This window comes from Mesoplodon mirus (genome assembly GCF_964341445.2).
Source record: "Mesoplodon mirus genome assembly, chromosome: 7".
NCBI classification, from domain to species: Eukaryota; Metazoa; Chordata; class Mammalia; order Artiodactyla; family Ziphiidae; genus Mesoplodon; species Mesoplodon mirus.
In genome coordinates this window covers 3,676,220-3,692,052 of record NC_138983.1, presented here as the reverse complement: position 1 = coordinate 3,692,052, position 15,833 = coordinate 3,676,220, and the positions used below count along the sequence as shown (strand labels likewise).

Below are 15,833 nucleotides of genomic sequence, written 5' to 3'. Positions count from 1 at the left end.
AGGCTCCAAAAGAGGCTGATCCTGCGGGCCGGAGTGGCGTCCGGGTTTTGCACTTTTGCAACAGGAGCCCACGGTTCTGGGGTGGGGATCGCACAGAGGACCGTTGGCCTGGACATAAAGGCACTGCAGGACCTGGAAGCCCGGCTCAGCCCCGGGCCGTGGAAAGCTCTCGCTGGCCCATCCGTCTCCCACCTCAGCAGCCCCATTTTCTGTTGTCACCTGTCTCGGCCCGTTGAGCCGCTCCCTGGGCCGGCCGCAGACTCGTTTCCTCCTGCTGTGCTCAGGAGCCACCCCACGAGGCAGCCCCCTGCCCGGAAACCTCAACTTGCCCGGCTCACTGGCACCCCGGCCCCCCACTCAGAGTTCTCAAGCTCAGAGTCCTCGGGGCCAGGCGGGGCCGCAAGAAGGAGTGGACAAAACGTACGCAGCAGGCGTGCTTGTTCCCAGCTCCCTTGAAACACCCAATGCTCGGGGGGTTTTGTCTCCCCACTTTAGTCAGGTCTGGGTTTGGATAAATGTTTCTCTAAGCGACTGGTGGTGATAAAGGGAGTTGCCTTGGTACAGAGAGACCTGCAGTGCATTGTGTGGCCTGAAGGAGGCACCACTGCCCACCACGGCCAACTGTTGTAATGGAGATACCAGCCCGCTGCTGACCCAGAGCTGAGGCTCCTTTAGAAGCAGCAAGTTTCACTTTTTAAAAAATATACCATTCCGAGCTTTCCTGGTGGTGCAGTGGTTGAGTGTCCGCCTGCCGATGCAGGGGACACGGGTTCGTGCCCCAGTCCGGGAAGATCCCACATGCCGCAGAGCTGGGCCCGTGAGCCATGGCCGCTGAGCCTGCGTGAAAAATACATCATCCTGATCTGTAAACATCCATCAACATTTTTTTTATTTGCATTGTATCTTTTTTTTAACATCTTTATTGGAGTATAATTGCTTTACAACGGTGTGTTAGTTTCTGCTTTATAACAAAGTGAATCAGCTATACATATACATATGTCCCCATATCCCCTCCCTCTTGCATCTCCCTCCCTCCCACCCTCCCTATCCCGCCCCTCTAGGTGGTCACAAAGCACCGAGCTGATCTCCCTGTGCTATGCGACTGCTTCCCACTAGCTATCTATTTTACGTTTGGTAGTATATATATGTCCATGCCACTCTCTCGCTTTGTCACAGCTTACCCTTCCCCCTCCCCATATCCTCAAGTCCATGCTCTAGTAGGTCTGTGTCTTTATTCCCATCTTACCCCTAGGTTCTTCATGACCTTTTTTTTTTTTTTCGTAGATTCCATATATATGTGTTAGCATACGATATTTGTCTTTCTCTTTCTGACTTACTTCACTCTGTATGACAGACTCTAGGTCCATCCACCTCATTACAAATAGCTCAATTTCGTTTCTTTTTATGGCTGAGTAATATTCCATTGTATACATGTGCCACATCTTTATCCATTCATCTGATGATGGACACTTAGGTTGTTTCCATCTCCTGGCTATTGTAAATAGAGCTGCAGTGAACATCTTGGTACATGACTCTTTTTGAATTATGGTTTTCTCAGGGTATATGCCCAGTAGTGGGATTGCTGGGTCATATGGTAGCTCTATTTTGAGTTTTTTAAGGAACCTCCATACTGTTCTCCGTAGTGGCTGTATCAGTTTACATTCCCACCAGCATTTTTTAAGTAGTGGGCAAGCTCGAGGAAACACCCATGCACCTGGATGTGGCAACCTCTGCTCGGGCATGAAGTCTAGTTGGAAGGGCTTTCTACGTTCATACAGTCACTCAGCCAACATTTACCCAACAGCACCCAGCCCCACGTGCCAGGCTGCGTGCTGGGCCCAGGAGGGATGACGGATGTGCAGTTCACAGCCTCCCCGGGAGCCCGGAGTCTCCAGAAGGGCTCCCAGCCCCCGAGACGGCCAGCCGTGAGGGTGGGCTGTGCACAGCGCTGATTTTGTAAGGATGCGTTGCCCGAGGAGCTGCCTCCTGCTCACTCGCACCTTCAGTGCTTCCTTCGGAAGAGACGGGAAGGGTGGGTGGATCTAGCACCCCGAGGAGTGCAGGCCCCGTGACCGCCCTGCCACTGCTCCAGCGCGAAAGTGAATCAAAAACCGCTGCCCTCGTGGGAAGACCCAACAGACCCGGGACGAACTTCCCATCTCGGGTTCGGTGATAGCCTGCACGGATGGCTGATGGGCAGGGAGGTGAGCGTTACTCCCGCGAGGCCCCGCAGAAAGTCTGCAGCGGGCAGCGTAAGTGCTTGCTTCATGGAGTGGTCCCCGGCGGCGGCTGGGGAGCCCCCTCACGGCAGACCTCGGGTGCTGGGTCCCAGCCTGCGGTTTCCAGCTTCTGGGCTACATGGGCCTGAACTCCTGCTGTCTCTGCAGACCCCCAAGCATACACCCCCGAGATGGGCACTCACTGCGAGGGCAGGCACACCCATGAGCAGCTCTATGTGCCCTGGGTAGAGACTCCCAACCACCGGCCACTGTCCCCTCCAGCCCTTCCTGAGAAGTGCCGTTGTCACCACTCAGATCTGGCTCCGGGCAGGGAGAGAAAGTGCCTGGGACAGGATTCCAGCCCCAGCTTTTCGATGATGTGTGCCTAGCCTGATAGGAACGCGGTCAGGTTGGGGGCAGGGGCACTGGGAGCCCTTCCAGGAGTCGCAGCATTGAGGCCCTAAGGAGTGGGGCTAGCCCTGGGTAAAGGGCTTCCTTCCTGGGCTTTCTGGTTCTTGTCTCTGCTGGGAGGGAGGCCAGTGGAGTAGCACGTGATTCTCCAGGTGCTGTGTAATCATCCTTCTGTTCACCTGTGATTAGGTGCAGTGCTGCACCTTGGGGTGATGGGAACAAGGGGGCAGGCATCCAGAAGGGAAGTGGTTTGTACCACACTGCTGTCCAGTCATTACCCAGGCCATGGTCCCAGCCTCACCAGCCGGGGGCCCTGGCTTTGCTCCTTGACACTCGCTCTGCATCTGGCCTGTCCCTAGATTCAGTTTTCCTGGCACTAGAGCTACGGAAAATTCACAGGACCTCAGACTTCGTGGTTTCAGTCTCCAGTTACTGCTGCGTGGGCTCTTTGGGGCAGGAGCTGCATCCAAATTGAATCTTTGTCTCTCTAGAAAAAGGCTCCATCCAAGCCGATCAGTAGTTTATGCAGCTTCACAGGAGATTGTTCAGAACCAGGGAACAGATGTTTCTAAGCACCTCTTTGAGAAGCTACACCGTTTGCTTACAAACAGCTGATGAGCCAGTACAAGCCACGGGCTCTGTTGTCAGCCAGGCTCCCCCAGGCCCTCCCCAAACAATTCCCTGTTACCACGTGTCTGACCTGCCCCAGAAAAGGACCAGACCGGCCCCTGCGAAGGCCGGGCTGCTGCCTGCTAGCCCGAGTTCCTGAGAGCCAGGGCAAGGGGGTCTTTAAACCTGTGCTTCCCTTCCCCCCAGGAATCTGGTACAATATCCTCAGAGGCGTCGGGAAGCTTGCAGTCATAATCAACGTAAGTGACCGGTGACATCAGGACCTCGGCCAGGAAGCCCGGCCGAGCTGCCATGCGGCCGGGCACCCCTTCCCCTTCCAGGGAGCTGGTCCGTACCTCCAGCCTCGGCGCGGTTCCCAGCTGGCAGGAGCTTCTCCTCTTCAGAAGCATCCCTTGGTCCTGTTGAGGGGTGGGGGCGGGCTCTGGCGGGAATGACAAAATCTCCTCGGCCTTTCTCTGCAACCGGGGGCAAAACCCTCCACCGTGCCCACCTTGGACCCTAAGTCCCCTCTCTCCCAATTCCTGAGAACAAACAAGAGAAGGAGATAGAGGCAGACAGGGAGGGAGAGAGACAGAGACAGGGAGGGCGGGAGAGAGAGACACACAGAGACACAGAGACAGAGAGAGACACAGAGATTCCTCATTAGCAACTCTTCTGCTCTTTTTAAAAAAAGTTAATTTGGGGACGTCCCTGGAGGTCCAGTGGTTAAGACTCCGTGCTTCCACTGCAGGGGACACGGGTTCGATCCCTGGTCGGGGAACTAAGATCCCGCAAGCCACGCGGCACGGCCAAAAAAAAAAAGTTAACTTTCCCCCTTTATGTGAAACTCATGCCCGCTCTTTAAAGAAAGTTTGAGAAATCCTGAAACACGGAGCGAAGAGGAACCTGCCGGTCACACACACACGCACACAGGCACACACAGACACACGGGCTTGCTGAGGACAGTGCCCCGCCCTCCATGGCCCTGCCCCAGCATGTGGTCCACGCCTTCCTGACACGAGAACCCCAGGGGGGTCTGCAACACCTCAGCCCTGTGACCCTAACCCCTCCACCAGCCGGCCAAGCCTGAGCCCCCCAGAAGCTGCCACCTTGCGCCTTGTAGGGTCGGGGGTGGAACGGGGGTGGGGGGGCAGGCAGCTCCCTGGAGCAGATGGTCACAGTGCTGGGTCAGGGTCACCGTGAGGCCCTGACACTCAGTCCCCACGGCACAGGAAGTGATGCTCCACCCAGGAGAAGGGACCCTCAGAGCCCTGGATCTGCTTTCCCTGCTGGCTGACAGCTCCCTGTCAGCCACCCAGTCCCGCTGGGTTAAGGCTTTGAAACCCCACTTATAAAGGGAGACCGTGGGCTGAGCTTGCACACTGGATGGCGACAGCTCCACACCCCGACCCGGGCTGAGCTGGGGGGCACATTTTGATGGGGAGAGGCTGGAAACACCAAGGTACAGCACCTCTGGGGCATGAGCATGGGGGCGCTGAGAGCAGAGCAGCTAGGAACAAGCTGGATGTCTCGTGAGAACAACCAGCAGCAACAATAATAATAGCAGCTAACATTTATTGAGCATCTAGAATGTTCCAGGCCCTTCTAAGCCCATTCAGGGCACCCACCCACTAGTGCACACACGGCCCATGGAGGCAGAGGGTTATTGCCCCAACTTGCAGGTGATACAGCCAAGGCACAGAGAGGTCAGGTGACTTGCCCAAGGTCACACAGCCAACAAGAGGCAGAGCTGGACTTTACCCCAGGCCGTTGGGTCCATGCTCTGATACTGGCCTTACACTACGCTGCCCCGGGGACTGCTCTAGAATAGGGTGAGCTGGGTCTGAACTTCACAATCTACAAAGCACTTTCCCTCCCTGCCATGCTCTCAAACAAGCCAGGAAGGAGAAGCATCTAGAGTGGGCACTGTTAGCCCTGGTTGATAAGAGAAAATGGAGACACAGAGAGGTCAGGCGATTTGTCCAGGGCCACACAGCCAGTGAGAGGCAGCCAGCATTTGTCCCCAAGCCTTCTCGTTCAGGGGCGCCCTGTTCCCAGCCCCCAGGCCCTCTCCTCAAGGTGCTGGAGGGGCTGACAGGAATGCCCCCAACCCTTCATTTGTCACTTGACAAGCCGAGGCCATGAGGTCATGTTTGCCAACTTGGGTCACATGGCCGGGCCCCAGGGCCAGCGCTGCCCTGGCTCAGGCGGGGCACGTCCCCCTCCCCGTCCCAGGTGGCGTCCGCACTCACTGCTCTGTTCCCCGCCCCAGGCGTTCGTGATCTCCTTCACGTCGGACTTCATCCCTCGCCTGGTGTACCTCTACATGTACAGTGAGAACGGGACCATGCACGGCTTCGTCAACCACACCCTCTCCTCCTTCAATGTCAGCGACTTCCAGAACGGCACGGCCCCCAACGACCCCCTAGACCTGGGCTACGAGGTGCAGATCTGCAGGTACCGCCCAGGCAGCTCTCTTTAAAGAGCCCCATTTGGTGGGCTTCTGCGAAAACCCCAGTTCAAGCCAGGATTCTTTCAGGGCAAATCACAGAACAGCTCAATCTTGCATCAAGGGAAAAAAAAAATATCCCTGGGGTGGGGGTAGGAGGTGATTTATTAGTTCTTTAACTAAGAAGTCCATGGTAGGCTTCAGGCACAGCTGGATCCAGGGGCTGCCGTTTGTCATCCGGCCCCATTCTGACACTGCCTCCCAATTTTATACATTCCTGCATGTGGGCGTCATTTCCTGACAGGCAGTAAGTGTCCCCCAGCAGTCCTCTCTGCTCAGCAGTCCCAGTAAGGGGGGGGGGGTTTCTTCCCCACTAGTCAGCAAAAGTCCTAGGATTGAGTCTCAATGACCTGTCTTGGGTCAGAGGCCCATCCCTGAACCAATCACTGTTGCCAGAGTGTGCGGGGCTCTTATTGGCTAGGCCTGGGTCGTGTGCCAGGGTATGGAGTCATGGCCATAGATTTGGGGGCATCACAAGGAAAACTGGGGTGCTGGGTGCTGGGCAGGCAAAAGCAACAGATGTCTGAGAGGGTCCAACCTGCGGGGCCCCATCAGCTGGCCAGACACTCAGGGCAGGCAGGGAGCACCCCAGGAAAGACGGAGGCGGGGAAGGGGGGGCACGAGTGAGGGGCAGAGCCAGGCCTGGCTATTCACTGTGCATCTTCCACGTGCCAGCCTGTCTGGGTTAGGGGCCGGGGGCTCAGGGCTGAGGGCTCGGGAGTGGGCCACATGACCCCTGCTGCCCAGGGACTTTGTGCAGGGGCAACAGAAGCATAAACAGATCGCGTTAAAGGGGTGATAGTAGCCGGAAGCCCAGGTAGAGGGTGGAGGCAGTAGGGGTCACTCCAAGGGGAGGGGCAAAGTGGGTAAAAGAAGAGTGGTGAGCAGGGGTGTCTGTGGGTGGGAAACTGTAGCCTGTCCTGGAACGTAAAGCGTAAAGGGAAACGTGGTGGACAGTAGGACTGAAGGAGCAGGCAGGGGCACGGCATCCTGGGTCAGGAAACAGAGGACTGTGGAGTGATTGGCCACGGGCTTTGCCGTGAGGCTGAGACCGGGGAGGCAGAGTGGGGCACGCTCAGCATCTGTTGGCAGTCCGAACCGCCTGCAGCCCAGCTGAGATTCAGAACACGAAAGACTGCAAGGGCCAGAACACGTGTCACAAAGCCCACGCGATGACGCGCAGCCCTTTCTGCGTAGGGCGGATGATTTACCCCAAGGCTGTTTACTCTTACTTTGCCCATAGTTCTATCAAGTTTACCTGTCTGTCTTCATACCCCTTCCCTAGTAGCAGGAAGCGGAGGAGACCACCAGGGTCCAGGGTGCTGACGGCAACAAGCAGTGGCATGTGGCTGCTTGCAAAAAAAAAACAAAAACTGGCCCAAGAAATGGAAAAACAGCACCGCGTGCGGTCATTGGAACAGGCAGGCAGACCTATCCAGCATAGGTACTACTGACGGCTTTGCAACAGAAGATGTGCCCGGCTGACCCCGAGTGATGAAAGAAATTACACGACGTGCCGTGTGTTCTGTGTCAGGGCAGGGACCACACCTACTCTGGGACCCGGTACAGCCAGGCCTGCCAACGAGAAAGGGCAGGTGATACACAAACATGCAACACGACATGCTTCCCGCTTTTCAGAATCCCACCCACCGCATGTTTCAAGGCACGTGCATGTGAGCACGTACATCACAGGAAAGGCCCAGGTGATCTGCTTCAACCCCCCGCGTGGTCGCCTCGGGCAGGGTCTGCCTGGAGAGCTGGGGGTCAAGGGCAGGGACTCAAGGTCCCTTCCTCCCCATCCTCCGCAGGCACGGGCCCCAGAGACCCCCAAGCTTCCGGCCCAGGACCCCTGCCGCTTCTCAGCCAGCACTGCACTTCTCTCGCTTTGTTTGAAGATCCCACGCCAAGAACACACTCAGGCCGACCTATTTAACTCCAAATGAATTTTAGAGGAAGAATGATTTAGAGCAAAGAAGGCCGGGATATAGGTGGACATTTTATTATAAATTCCCTCAGAAATGTCAGTGCTGGTGTCTCCTGGTTAAGAATCGGGCATCGGGCATCCAGCCCCCGGAAGCAGCTCCCCATGCATGCATCGGTCAGGAGTCCTGGCCACGCAGGGGGAGGCCGAGGAGACAGAGCAGAGGCCTGGCTTTTAAGTGAGACCCTTGTTACTTTTACCCCCACAGAGAAGGAAGGCCATGGGCCAGTCCACTCCGCTCCCTGGGACTCGGGCTTTAGCCAGGCCCACCCAACCATTGCCCACCATTCAGTACTGTAGGTGCCGTGAGCTCCGTGCTGCCGGCCGCTCCCCTGTCAAGCCGCCTCCCAGAGGAGTGGGCTGTGGGAGGAGCAGCACCCAGCCCAGCCTGGGGCAGCAGGTATGGGAGAGGCAGCTTAGCAGAGCTGAGTGCTGTGACCACTGCTGGCTACCATTTATTCCTGCACTGAAACAGACATGGTCTCACTGAATGCTCACAGCAGCCCCAGAGAGGGCATTATTATTCTCCCCAGGGAGAGCTGGCAGGCTTAGCACAAGAGCAAAGCAAGGAAAACTGTAAGATCATCTCCGATAGAGCTCAGTGCAGGTGGTGGGGGTTGGCATCTGGACAGTTCTTATGTAAGTGGGCTTTGAGGGATGCATAGGAGTTTGCCAGGTGACCCAAACACATTTCCCAGCATCCTGATGCAGCTGGCCTTGAGAACAGAAAGAAGAGGGAAGAGAAAATGTGTATGGCTTCTGACGCTGGGAGAACAGGGCATGCCTGTTCCCATCGGAGATCAGGTGGTGCATCTTCTGCGTGGTTCAGCATCTGGCACCAGAGGGTGTGTTCCCAGCCCAGTCCTATCTCTGGGGTTGGCAGCTTAGCTCTGAACAGGCCCTCCGAGGCTCCCATCCAGCTCCCTCAGACACAAAGCTCTGTGGATGAGGGGCCCTGTCTGTGCCCCCCACAAGCTCTGCCCCTGGAATGCAGGGGCATGCAGTAGCTGCTCAATAAATACTTGCGACGTGACTAAGTGAGGGAATGCCAGACCGAGGCCCAGAGAGGCCAATCAATGGTGCAGGGACGCACAGCAAGGCGGGAGCTGGCTGTGGGTCTATGCGAGGCCTGTGCCCACACAGCTAGGTGCCTCCTCTCCTGGTCTCCCCAGCTGGGCCTCAGCTTTTCAGTAACCAGCAGGGCACACCTGCAGCCCAGCACCTAGAAGCCGCCCCGGCCATGGCTTCCTCACACAGCTTTAGGGAAGCTTTTCCCACACAGGGGGTCAGCCCCGTTAAAACCAAGCATCCCCCAAATTTGGGGGCGGTTGGTGGGGACAGAACCCGGGTTCTCATCGTCACTCTGCCTCACGTCAGGCATCTCTGGGCCTCTGAGAAAAAGGCAGACCTGAAGCCCAGGAGGCACCCACCACTCCCGCTGCACGAGGGACAGAGGTGGGACCGTGGGAGCCAGGGAAGTAAGCAGACTTGTCTCCCATCAGGCGCTCGTGGGCAATGTCTGGAAGGATGAGAAGAGGGGTGGGCTGGTATTTATTACACGGAGATAAGGAGCTAACAGTTGGGAGAGGGAGAGACATGCCCCTCGGGCGCTGGGCCCCGTGGGGCAGGGTGGGCCTGGGGACAGTTCCCTGGTGCCCTGACCACACCAACTGTCTGGTTAACGTCGTACAAGGGCTACTTTGAGAAAACGTTTCATTTTTTCCAATAGTTTCCCTGACAGAGAGGGTCGAGACTGGAGAACTGGATTTCAGGGAACCCTGCCTGGAGTTTTGTGGATGATGGGGGTTGGGTTGAGGTTCTAGGCTTAGGGACCCCACCCCTCTTCAACCAGGGAGGCCCCACTTGCCTTGTGTGACCTGCCAGAGTCTCAGCTGGGATTTCTTTTGGGAAAATGGGCTCCACTGCCTTCAACAGTTTGGAACCCTGGACCAGATGGTCCCAGAGCCTCTTTCTATGGGCCCACAGCTGAACTTATGGGGATGCCCCTCTGGCCTGCCCAGCCCACGTGGGTGCTGGCACCCCCTCCAACATGGGGAGACTCCCTGGGCGTGTGAGTGGGCTGGAGGGGGGCCTGTTCCTCCCGGGAGGGTGCTGCCCTACAGTTGGCCCAGGGTCCGACTCAGGCTTTCCTGACACTCACAAGCCCCTCGGTGCGGCCAGACCCCAGTTCCTCTCAAAGACCCACCTCCATTTTGCAGGTACAAAGATTACCGGGAACCACCATGGTCGGAACACAAGTACGACATCTCCAAGGACTTCTGGGCCGTCCTGGCCGCCCGGCTGGCCTTTGTCATCGTTTTCCAGGTGCGAGGGCCCTGTCTGCTTCCAGAAGGTTTGGGAATTGAGGCACCGAGGAGGTGCTCTATGCCCAGAACAGGGTCAGGAGGACAGGAGCTGGCCAGCGTCGGGGGCTCGGAGGCTGGAGGACTTGCCCTGGGTACCCAAGGGTGGGGAGTACTGGTGACCCCAGGCCCTGGGCAAGGACAGGTCCCAGACCCTCCTCAGTTAAAGGAAGGCGGGAGGGGTGTGCCGGAAGGACTGAGGTCGTTCAGGGAATGCAGGTTTAGTTAAATGCAAGGCGTCTTTATTGAAGGAGACCTGGGAGGGACCCACCTCAGTGTCCCCTGTCACTGTGCAGCAGGAGACACGCCCCGGTGGACAGGGCTGGCAGGGACAGGAGGGCAGTGGGCTCCCAGCTGACCCCAGCGCCCCCCTGCCCCCCGCAGCAGGCAGGGGACCTGGCCTCGCCTGGCCCAGTCTCTGGGGAGTGGGGCTAACTCTGAGGCCCGAGCGATTCCCAGTGGACAGGACCCCAGACTGGGGAGTAGCTGATGCACGCGGCCCTGAGGTCCCAGCCGGGGAGGCCATGCTGGGGTTGCCCTCCTGTGTGGCTCCCAGAACCTGGAATCCAGGAACTGGGTTCAAGCCCCAGCCCTGCCCCTTCTACACAGTGTGGCCCCTGGCAGGGCTTCCGGCCCCCGAGGCCCCACTGCCTTGTCCGCCAGCTTTCCATAACCCTCTGGAGCCAGAACTAGTGTCTGGGGCCCAGTTCCCTAGAAGCAGAGCCTGACCCAAGGATTCTGGTGCAGGCCGGTCATTGAGGGAAGGCCCTGCAAGGGGCTGGGGGCACGGAGCTCAGCTGGGAGGGGGTCTGGGCTGGAGCATGAAACCCACCACACACGTGGGCCCACCTTGATGCAAAAGAGGGCCTTTAGTCTGCCCACCTGGCCAGTCATTGGCTGCAGCCATCCAGGCTGGGAACAGGGAGACTGGGGGGATGGTTCCCTGGAGACGAGCCTCTGTGAGCCGTAGTGGCCAGCACCCACCACAACTGGGGGCTTGGAGCGTTAACCCAGAAAGGTGATGGTGGATGGGGGGAGCACCAGCACCTTCCATGACAAGGTGACTCACTCAGCCATACGCACTAACAAGCGCCGGTCAGACGGAAGTTTAAAAACCAGAGATTTCCGTTTGTCCGTAAAAGCCCACTCATTTGCACCCTATGGAGCAGAAATGCATCCAGGGAGGCGGCAAACGTTCAGGGTGATCCCGGGAGACCTTACAAATGACAGTATGGCCTGCGGAATCATCAGAGACAGTTTAAGCTCCCTGCGTTTCTGGGCTCTTTGTATTTTGACTATTTTCCCTTAAAGCCTTAACACTTGTTGTATTTGGTGATGTGTAACCCATCAGATCATTTCTTAAGCCTCCCAGCCAAGAGATTCAAAATCACTCAGAGACATTTCCTATTTACTGAGCTCAGATTCTTTCAAGAAAGTCGGCCCCCGGAGGCCCCCCCTGGCTGGTTTCCTGTTTCATTTATACCTTCCGGGAAACCGAGGCCTGGGAAGTCCAGGTGTGTCTGAGGTCCCGGGGCCGGGGTGCGACGGGACAAGGCACTGCCAGCTGGGGTGCAGGTGGAAGTGGGAGTGCCTCCCGGGTCCTCCTTCCCACCCCCTGATGCTGACTCTCCTTCCAGAACCTGGTCATGTTCATGAGCGACTTTGTGGACTGGGTCATCCCTGACATCCCCAAGGACATCAGCCAGCAGATGCACAAGGAGAAGCTCCTCATGGTGGAGCTCTTCATGAGGGAGGAGCAGGGCAAGCAGCAGCTGCTGGACACGTGGATGGAGAAGGACCGGAAGAAAGCGGAGCCCTTCAGCAACCACAGCCCCAGCCCCCCTGCCCCACCGGACAGCCCCGACTTCCCCGGGGGCGCCCTGTAGCTGCTGGGCATCCCCGTCGACGACACGCGCACCCTCTCCCGGGGCAGGCGACTTCTCACAACCCCCTGGCCCAGTGGCTCCTGGGTTTGTGGCAAGCCTGGAAGACCACTTTCTTCTGATAGGACAACATTTCCCCGTCTTTTTCTGTTTGTTTTTTTTTTTTTCTTGTTTTTGCACAAGACCATTAGGCAGGGAATTCTGTTATCTTTAGTATTCAAGGTTAATCAGAATGATTAATGGGGACAGGGTGATACACAGCGGATGCAGGCACTTTGCGGCAGCGATGCTTGGAGTCTGGGGTCTCCTTGGCCGTTAGCGGTGAGAAGCAGCCCCCAGAAGACATCTTCTTTAATCCTCCCGATGCCTTAAGAGAGGCGAGGTGGTATTCCAAGGCATGAGACAAAAGCTGGTGCGAGATTTGAGGGCAAACAGAGTAGTGGAGAAGGAATAAACGATGCTGACACCAGTTCCAAAAGACATCACCTGTCTCTAGGTTGAAGAAGTGAGATTTTTCATCACCTTTTCCTTCCCTGGATTCAGAAACTGAGACACTGGTCAGAAAGAGAGGTGCCCTGGCACCGTCCACTCAGAGGGCCAGGAAGCTCTGAATTTCCTCTTGGAGAACTAGCGGGGTGCAGGTGTCCTGAATGAGCACCAACCGGCACCTCTGGGGTCCCACCAGCAGCCACATGCCTCCCCCACCTCAGGGTGACAGAAAAACGGGCGGTGAGGGATTATGACCTCTGAGGCATTTCTGCAGACGGCTTCAGGGTTGCAAGAAGTCTTAAGGCTTCTGGGGGGTACTTTTGCAGCTTCAGAATATTTATTGGGTTTTTTAAAAAATCAATTCTACAGTGGATGTAAGGGTTTTTTCTCTGTAGCTCAAAGGCTTTTATTTTATTAGCTAACCAAATATCATTGAGAGGAATTTAAAATACTGTTAATACCAAAGATTTTTATTAATAAAGGCTTCTATTTTGGTAACACTTCTCTATATTTTTACTTACAGGAATGTTACTGTTGGACTATTATCATTTTAAAAGCTTGTGCAAACAAATCTCGTAGCTGATAAGAATGATCTCAGTTTGCAGCCATTATACTAACCAATGATCTGAAATTTCTCAAGCACCCAGAGAAACATAAAAGAAATGTTTCACCGAAGGGAAACGTGTCTGTCTTGAACGTGTGGTCGGTGAGATGCTGACATTCCTGTGAGCTGTCAACTAGGGGGGAAGTCCGTAGGTGTAGCAGACTTTTGTTATTTGCTAAAGTCATGCAATCTGATGCTTCTACTTTCTCTTGTACAGTAAGTGGTTTGAAATGGGGTTTTTTTGTATATAAACATTGTATTAAAAATGAGGTGATTACCAAAAATCCTTTTATGGAAACCATTCTTTTTTTTAAAAAGTGAATGTACACAAATCCACAGAGGACCTTGGCTGAACGCTCGTCTGAATAAATTTGCATACGTGACACCTTCCTCTCAAACGCTGTCCGCGTGACTTTTGCCCCAGGAAACTCGAGGGGCCAACCCCAGAGCCCCATGGTTGGACCTGCAAATGTGCAGGGACTCATAAGCCTCCACATCCTCAGCCCCAGACACATGGCTCGTTCAGGATGTTCCTGGGACGTTGTCTGTCCACGAGTATGTGCATGGGTGTGTGTGTCTGTGTGTGCACACGTGTGTGGTTTGCGTGCATATGCATTTCTGTGTTTTGTCTGTGTGTGTGCATGCCTGTACACGTATGTGCGCCGGGGAGGGGGGAATTGTGGTCACACCTTCCCAGCAGCCTCTTCCACGATACCCAAATCCCAACCCCTGGTGCCCGCAACCCGACAGAGTTTTTAGTATTTTGGATTTTGTGGACCTAAAACTTCCCCAAAACCTTTCTGGGACCATCCCAGGGTTGCCAGTGCTTTCATCTGGGCAAGTGGGGGCACTTTTTCTTTAATTCATTACCGATAATCACCATCATTTCCTGAAAGACTATCTTTCGCACTCACACGTCAGCAAGGCCTCAACCCGCACACCTGCAGGGCCAGGGAGGGCCTCGGGCGCCCCTTGTGCTGCTGTGTCCCCAGGGAAGTCTCAGCAAACCCAAGCTCACGAGGCCCTGGCTGCTGCTCAGTCAAGAATGTCCTGGGGAATTTGCTGGCGGTCCAGTGGTTAAGACTCTGCGCTTCCACTGCAGGGGGTGTGGGTTCCGTCCCTGGTCGGGGAACTAAGATCCCACATGCTGTGCAAGGCGGCCATAAAATAAATTAAAAAGTAAAAGTTCCTTCTAAAGCTTTGGAACCTCTTCCTTAGTCCTGATGAGGGTGGCTCCCAGGGCCAGCATCGCCGGAAGCCCTCCCCTTTCATGGGTCCTCCCAGGGGGAGGATCTTTGGCCCCAGTGAGTACATGAGCGAACAGTCTCAGAGTGGGGAAGTGACTTGCCCAAGATCACGGGGCTCCTTGGCACCCCTTAGAGAGATCCATCCAGGCAACGTTCAGGATAAAGCCGTGAGCAAGGCAGACACAGCCCCTTCCCTCAGGGGATGACCTCTTGCAGTGGGCATCAGAGGCTGAACAAGACAATGAACCCAGCACCAGATCATCTCAAAGGAAGGAAGAGGTGCTGATGAAAATAAAACAGGGGTGTGACTGAGAGTCACTCAGAGTGACCGAGCTGGGCAGGGAGGTCCCTGGAGTCTGAACAAGGAGGAGCCAGAATGTAAAACCCTGGAGGAAGGCAGGATGGTTCAGGCAGCAGAGTGCATGTGCAAAGGCCCTGAGGCAGCAGTATGCCGGGTGAGTTGGAGGAGCAGCAAGAAGTCCATCATGTCTGGAGGGGAGACACGGTGGGGAGGTGGCCAGAGATGGGGCAGGAGGCGGCAGGAATCGGGGACCCACTCGTACCAGCCCCTGGCTTAGTGAGGACCTCAAGCTTGGTGGTAAGTCCACGGCAGGGTCCAGCGGTCTTAACCAGCGCAGTGATGGACCTGATTCACATTTTGAGGTCTTGGTGGCTTTGGATGGACCCTGCAGTGGGGTGGGGAGCCACAGAGGAGAGTTGCAGAAATTCAGATGAGCAATAATGGGACTCGGACGAGGGTGGTAGAGGTGGGTGGAAGAAAGCCAACAGATTAACATCACAAAGACCTGGGATCTGGCAGCGAAAGGACCCCCCAGAGATGAGCGGGTCAGATGGTGCCATTATTTCACAGATGGACACAGTGAAGCCCAGAGAGGGTCAGGGCTCTGCTCCGGTCACACAGCAAGCTGGCTACACAGCCATCCCTTGGACCCAGGCCCCTGGCACCCAGCACTGAACAGTTTCTGCTTCTGGTCCCTGGAGTGGTGTGGCGGGAGCTGGGCAGGGCTGGGCCCCAAGCACGGACAGTGAAGGGCCAGGACCTGCAGGGGGCCTGAGGTCTGGGGCCGGGGGCGCTCCTGCCAGCATCTCTTATGGGGACTCAGCAGCTCTCTTGAAGGTGGAGGCTGCTGTGAGCTGCAATCAGCCCAAGATACCTCTGTTTGATAGGTTCAGTGCTTGTTAAATTTTTTTAGTTAATTTAATATATAAAAACCCGGTACATACACATAGAAATCCAGATTTGTATGTTCTTTTGAGAAATCACGCCATCTGATGACACAGCTGTATTTTTCACCATGTCACGTTCTTGCACTTGACTGGGGACCGGTGGTGGCCCTTCTTCTTTAGAAGGTGCGTGTCCTTTCTGACTATCACGGCCCCTCTCCCCACTCTCCCACTGGCTGAGGGGGTGGCTGAGACTGCAGCCCCTGGAGTCACTGGTCCTTCGAGACAAGCCGCAGGCCTGGTCCCTTTCCTGGGATCCAGGACCAGCTGTGG

The 15,833-nt window shown here is 56.0% G+C and overlaps 1 protein-coding gene across 1 annotated transcript in view; it reads left to right on the top strand.

The window, feature by feature from the left end:
• ANO1 (anoctamin 1) overlaps nt 1-13,138 on the top strand; it is a 165,137-nt gene extending 151,999 nt beyond the window's left edge. Inside the window, exons 24-27 of the mRNA XM_082627806.1 lie at nt 3,447-3,499; nt 5,512-5,696; nt 9,949-10,054; nt 11,730-13,138. Of these exons, the coding sequence (XP_082483932.1) occupies nt 3,447-3,499; nt 5,512-5,696; nt 9,949-10,054; nt 11,730-11,978 (593 nt within the window). The 3' untranslated portion in view covers nt 11,979-13,138. The remainder of the gene's footprint in view (nt 1-3,446; nt 3,500-5,511; nt 5,697-9,948; nt 10,055-11,729) is intronic.
• The last annotated feature ends 2,695 nt before the right edge of the window (nt 13,139-15,833 follow it).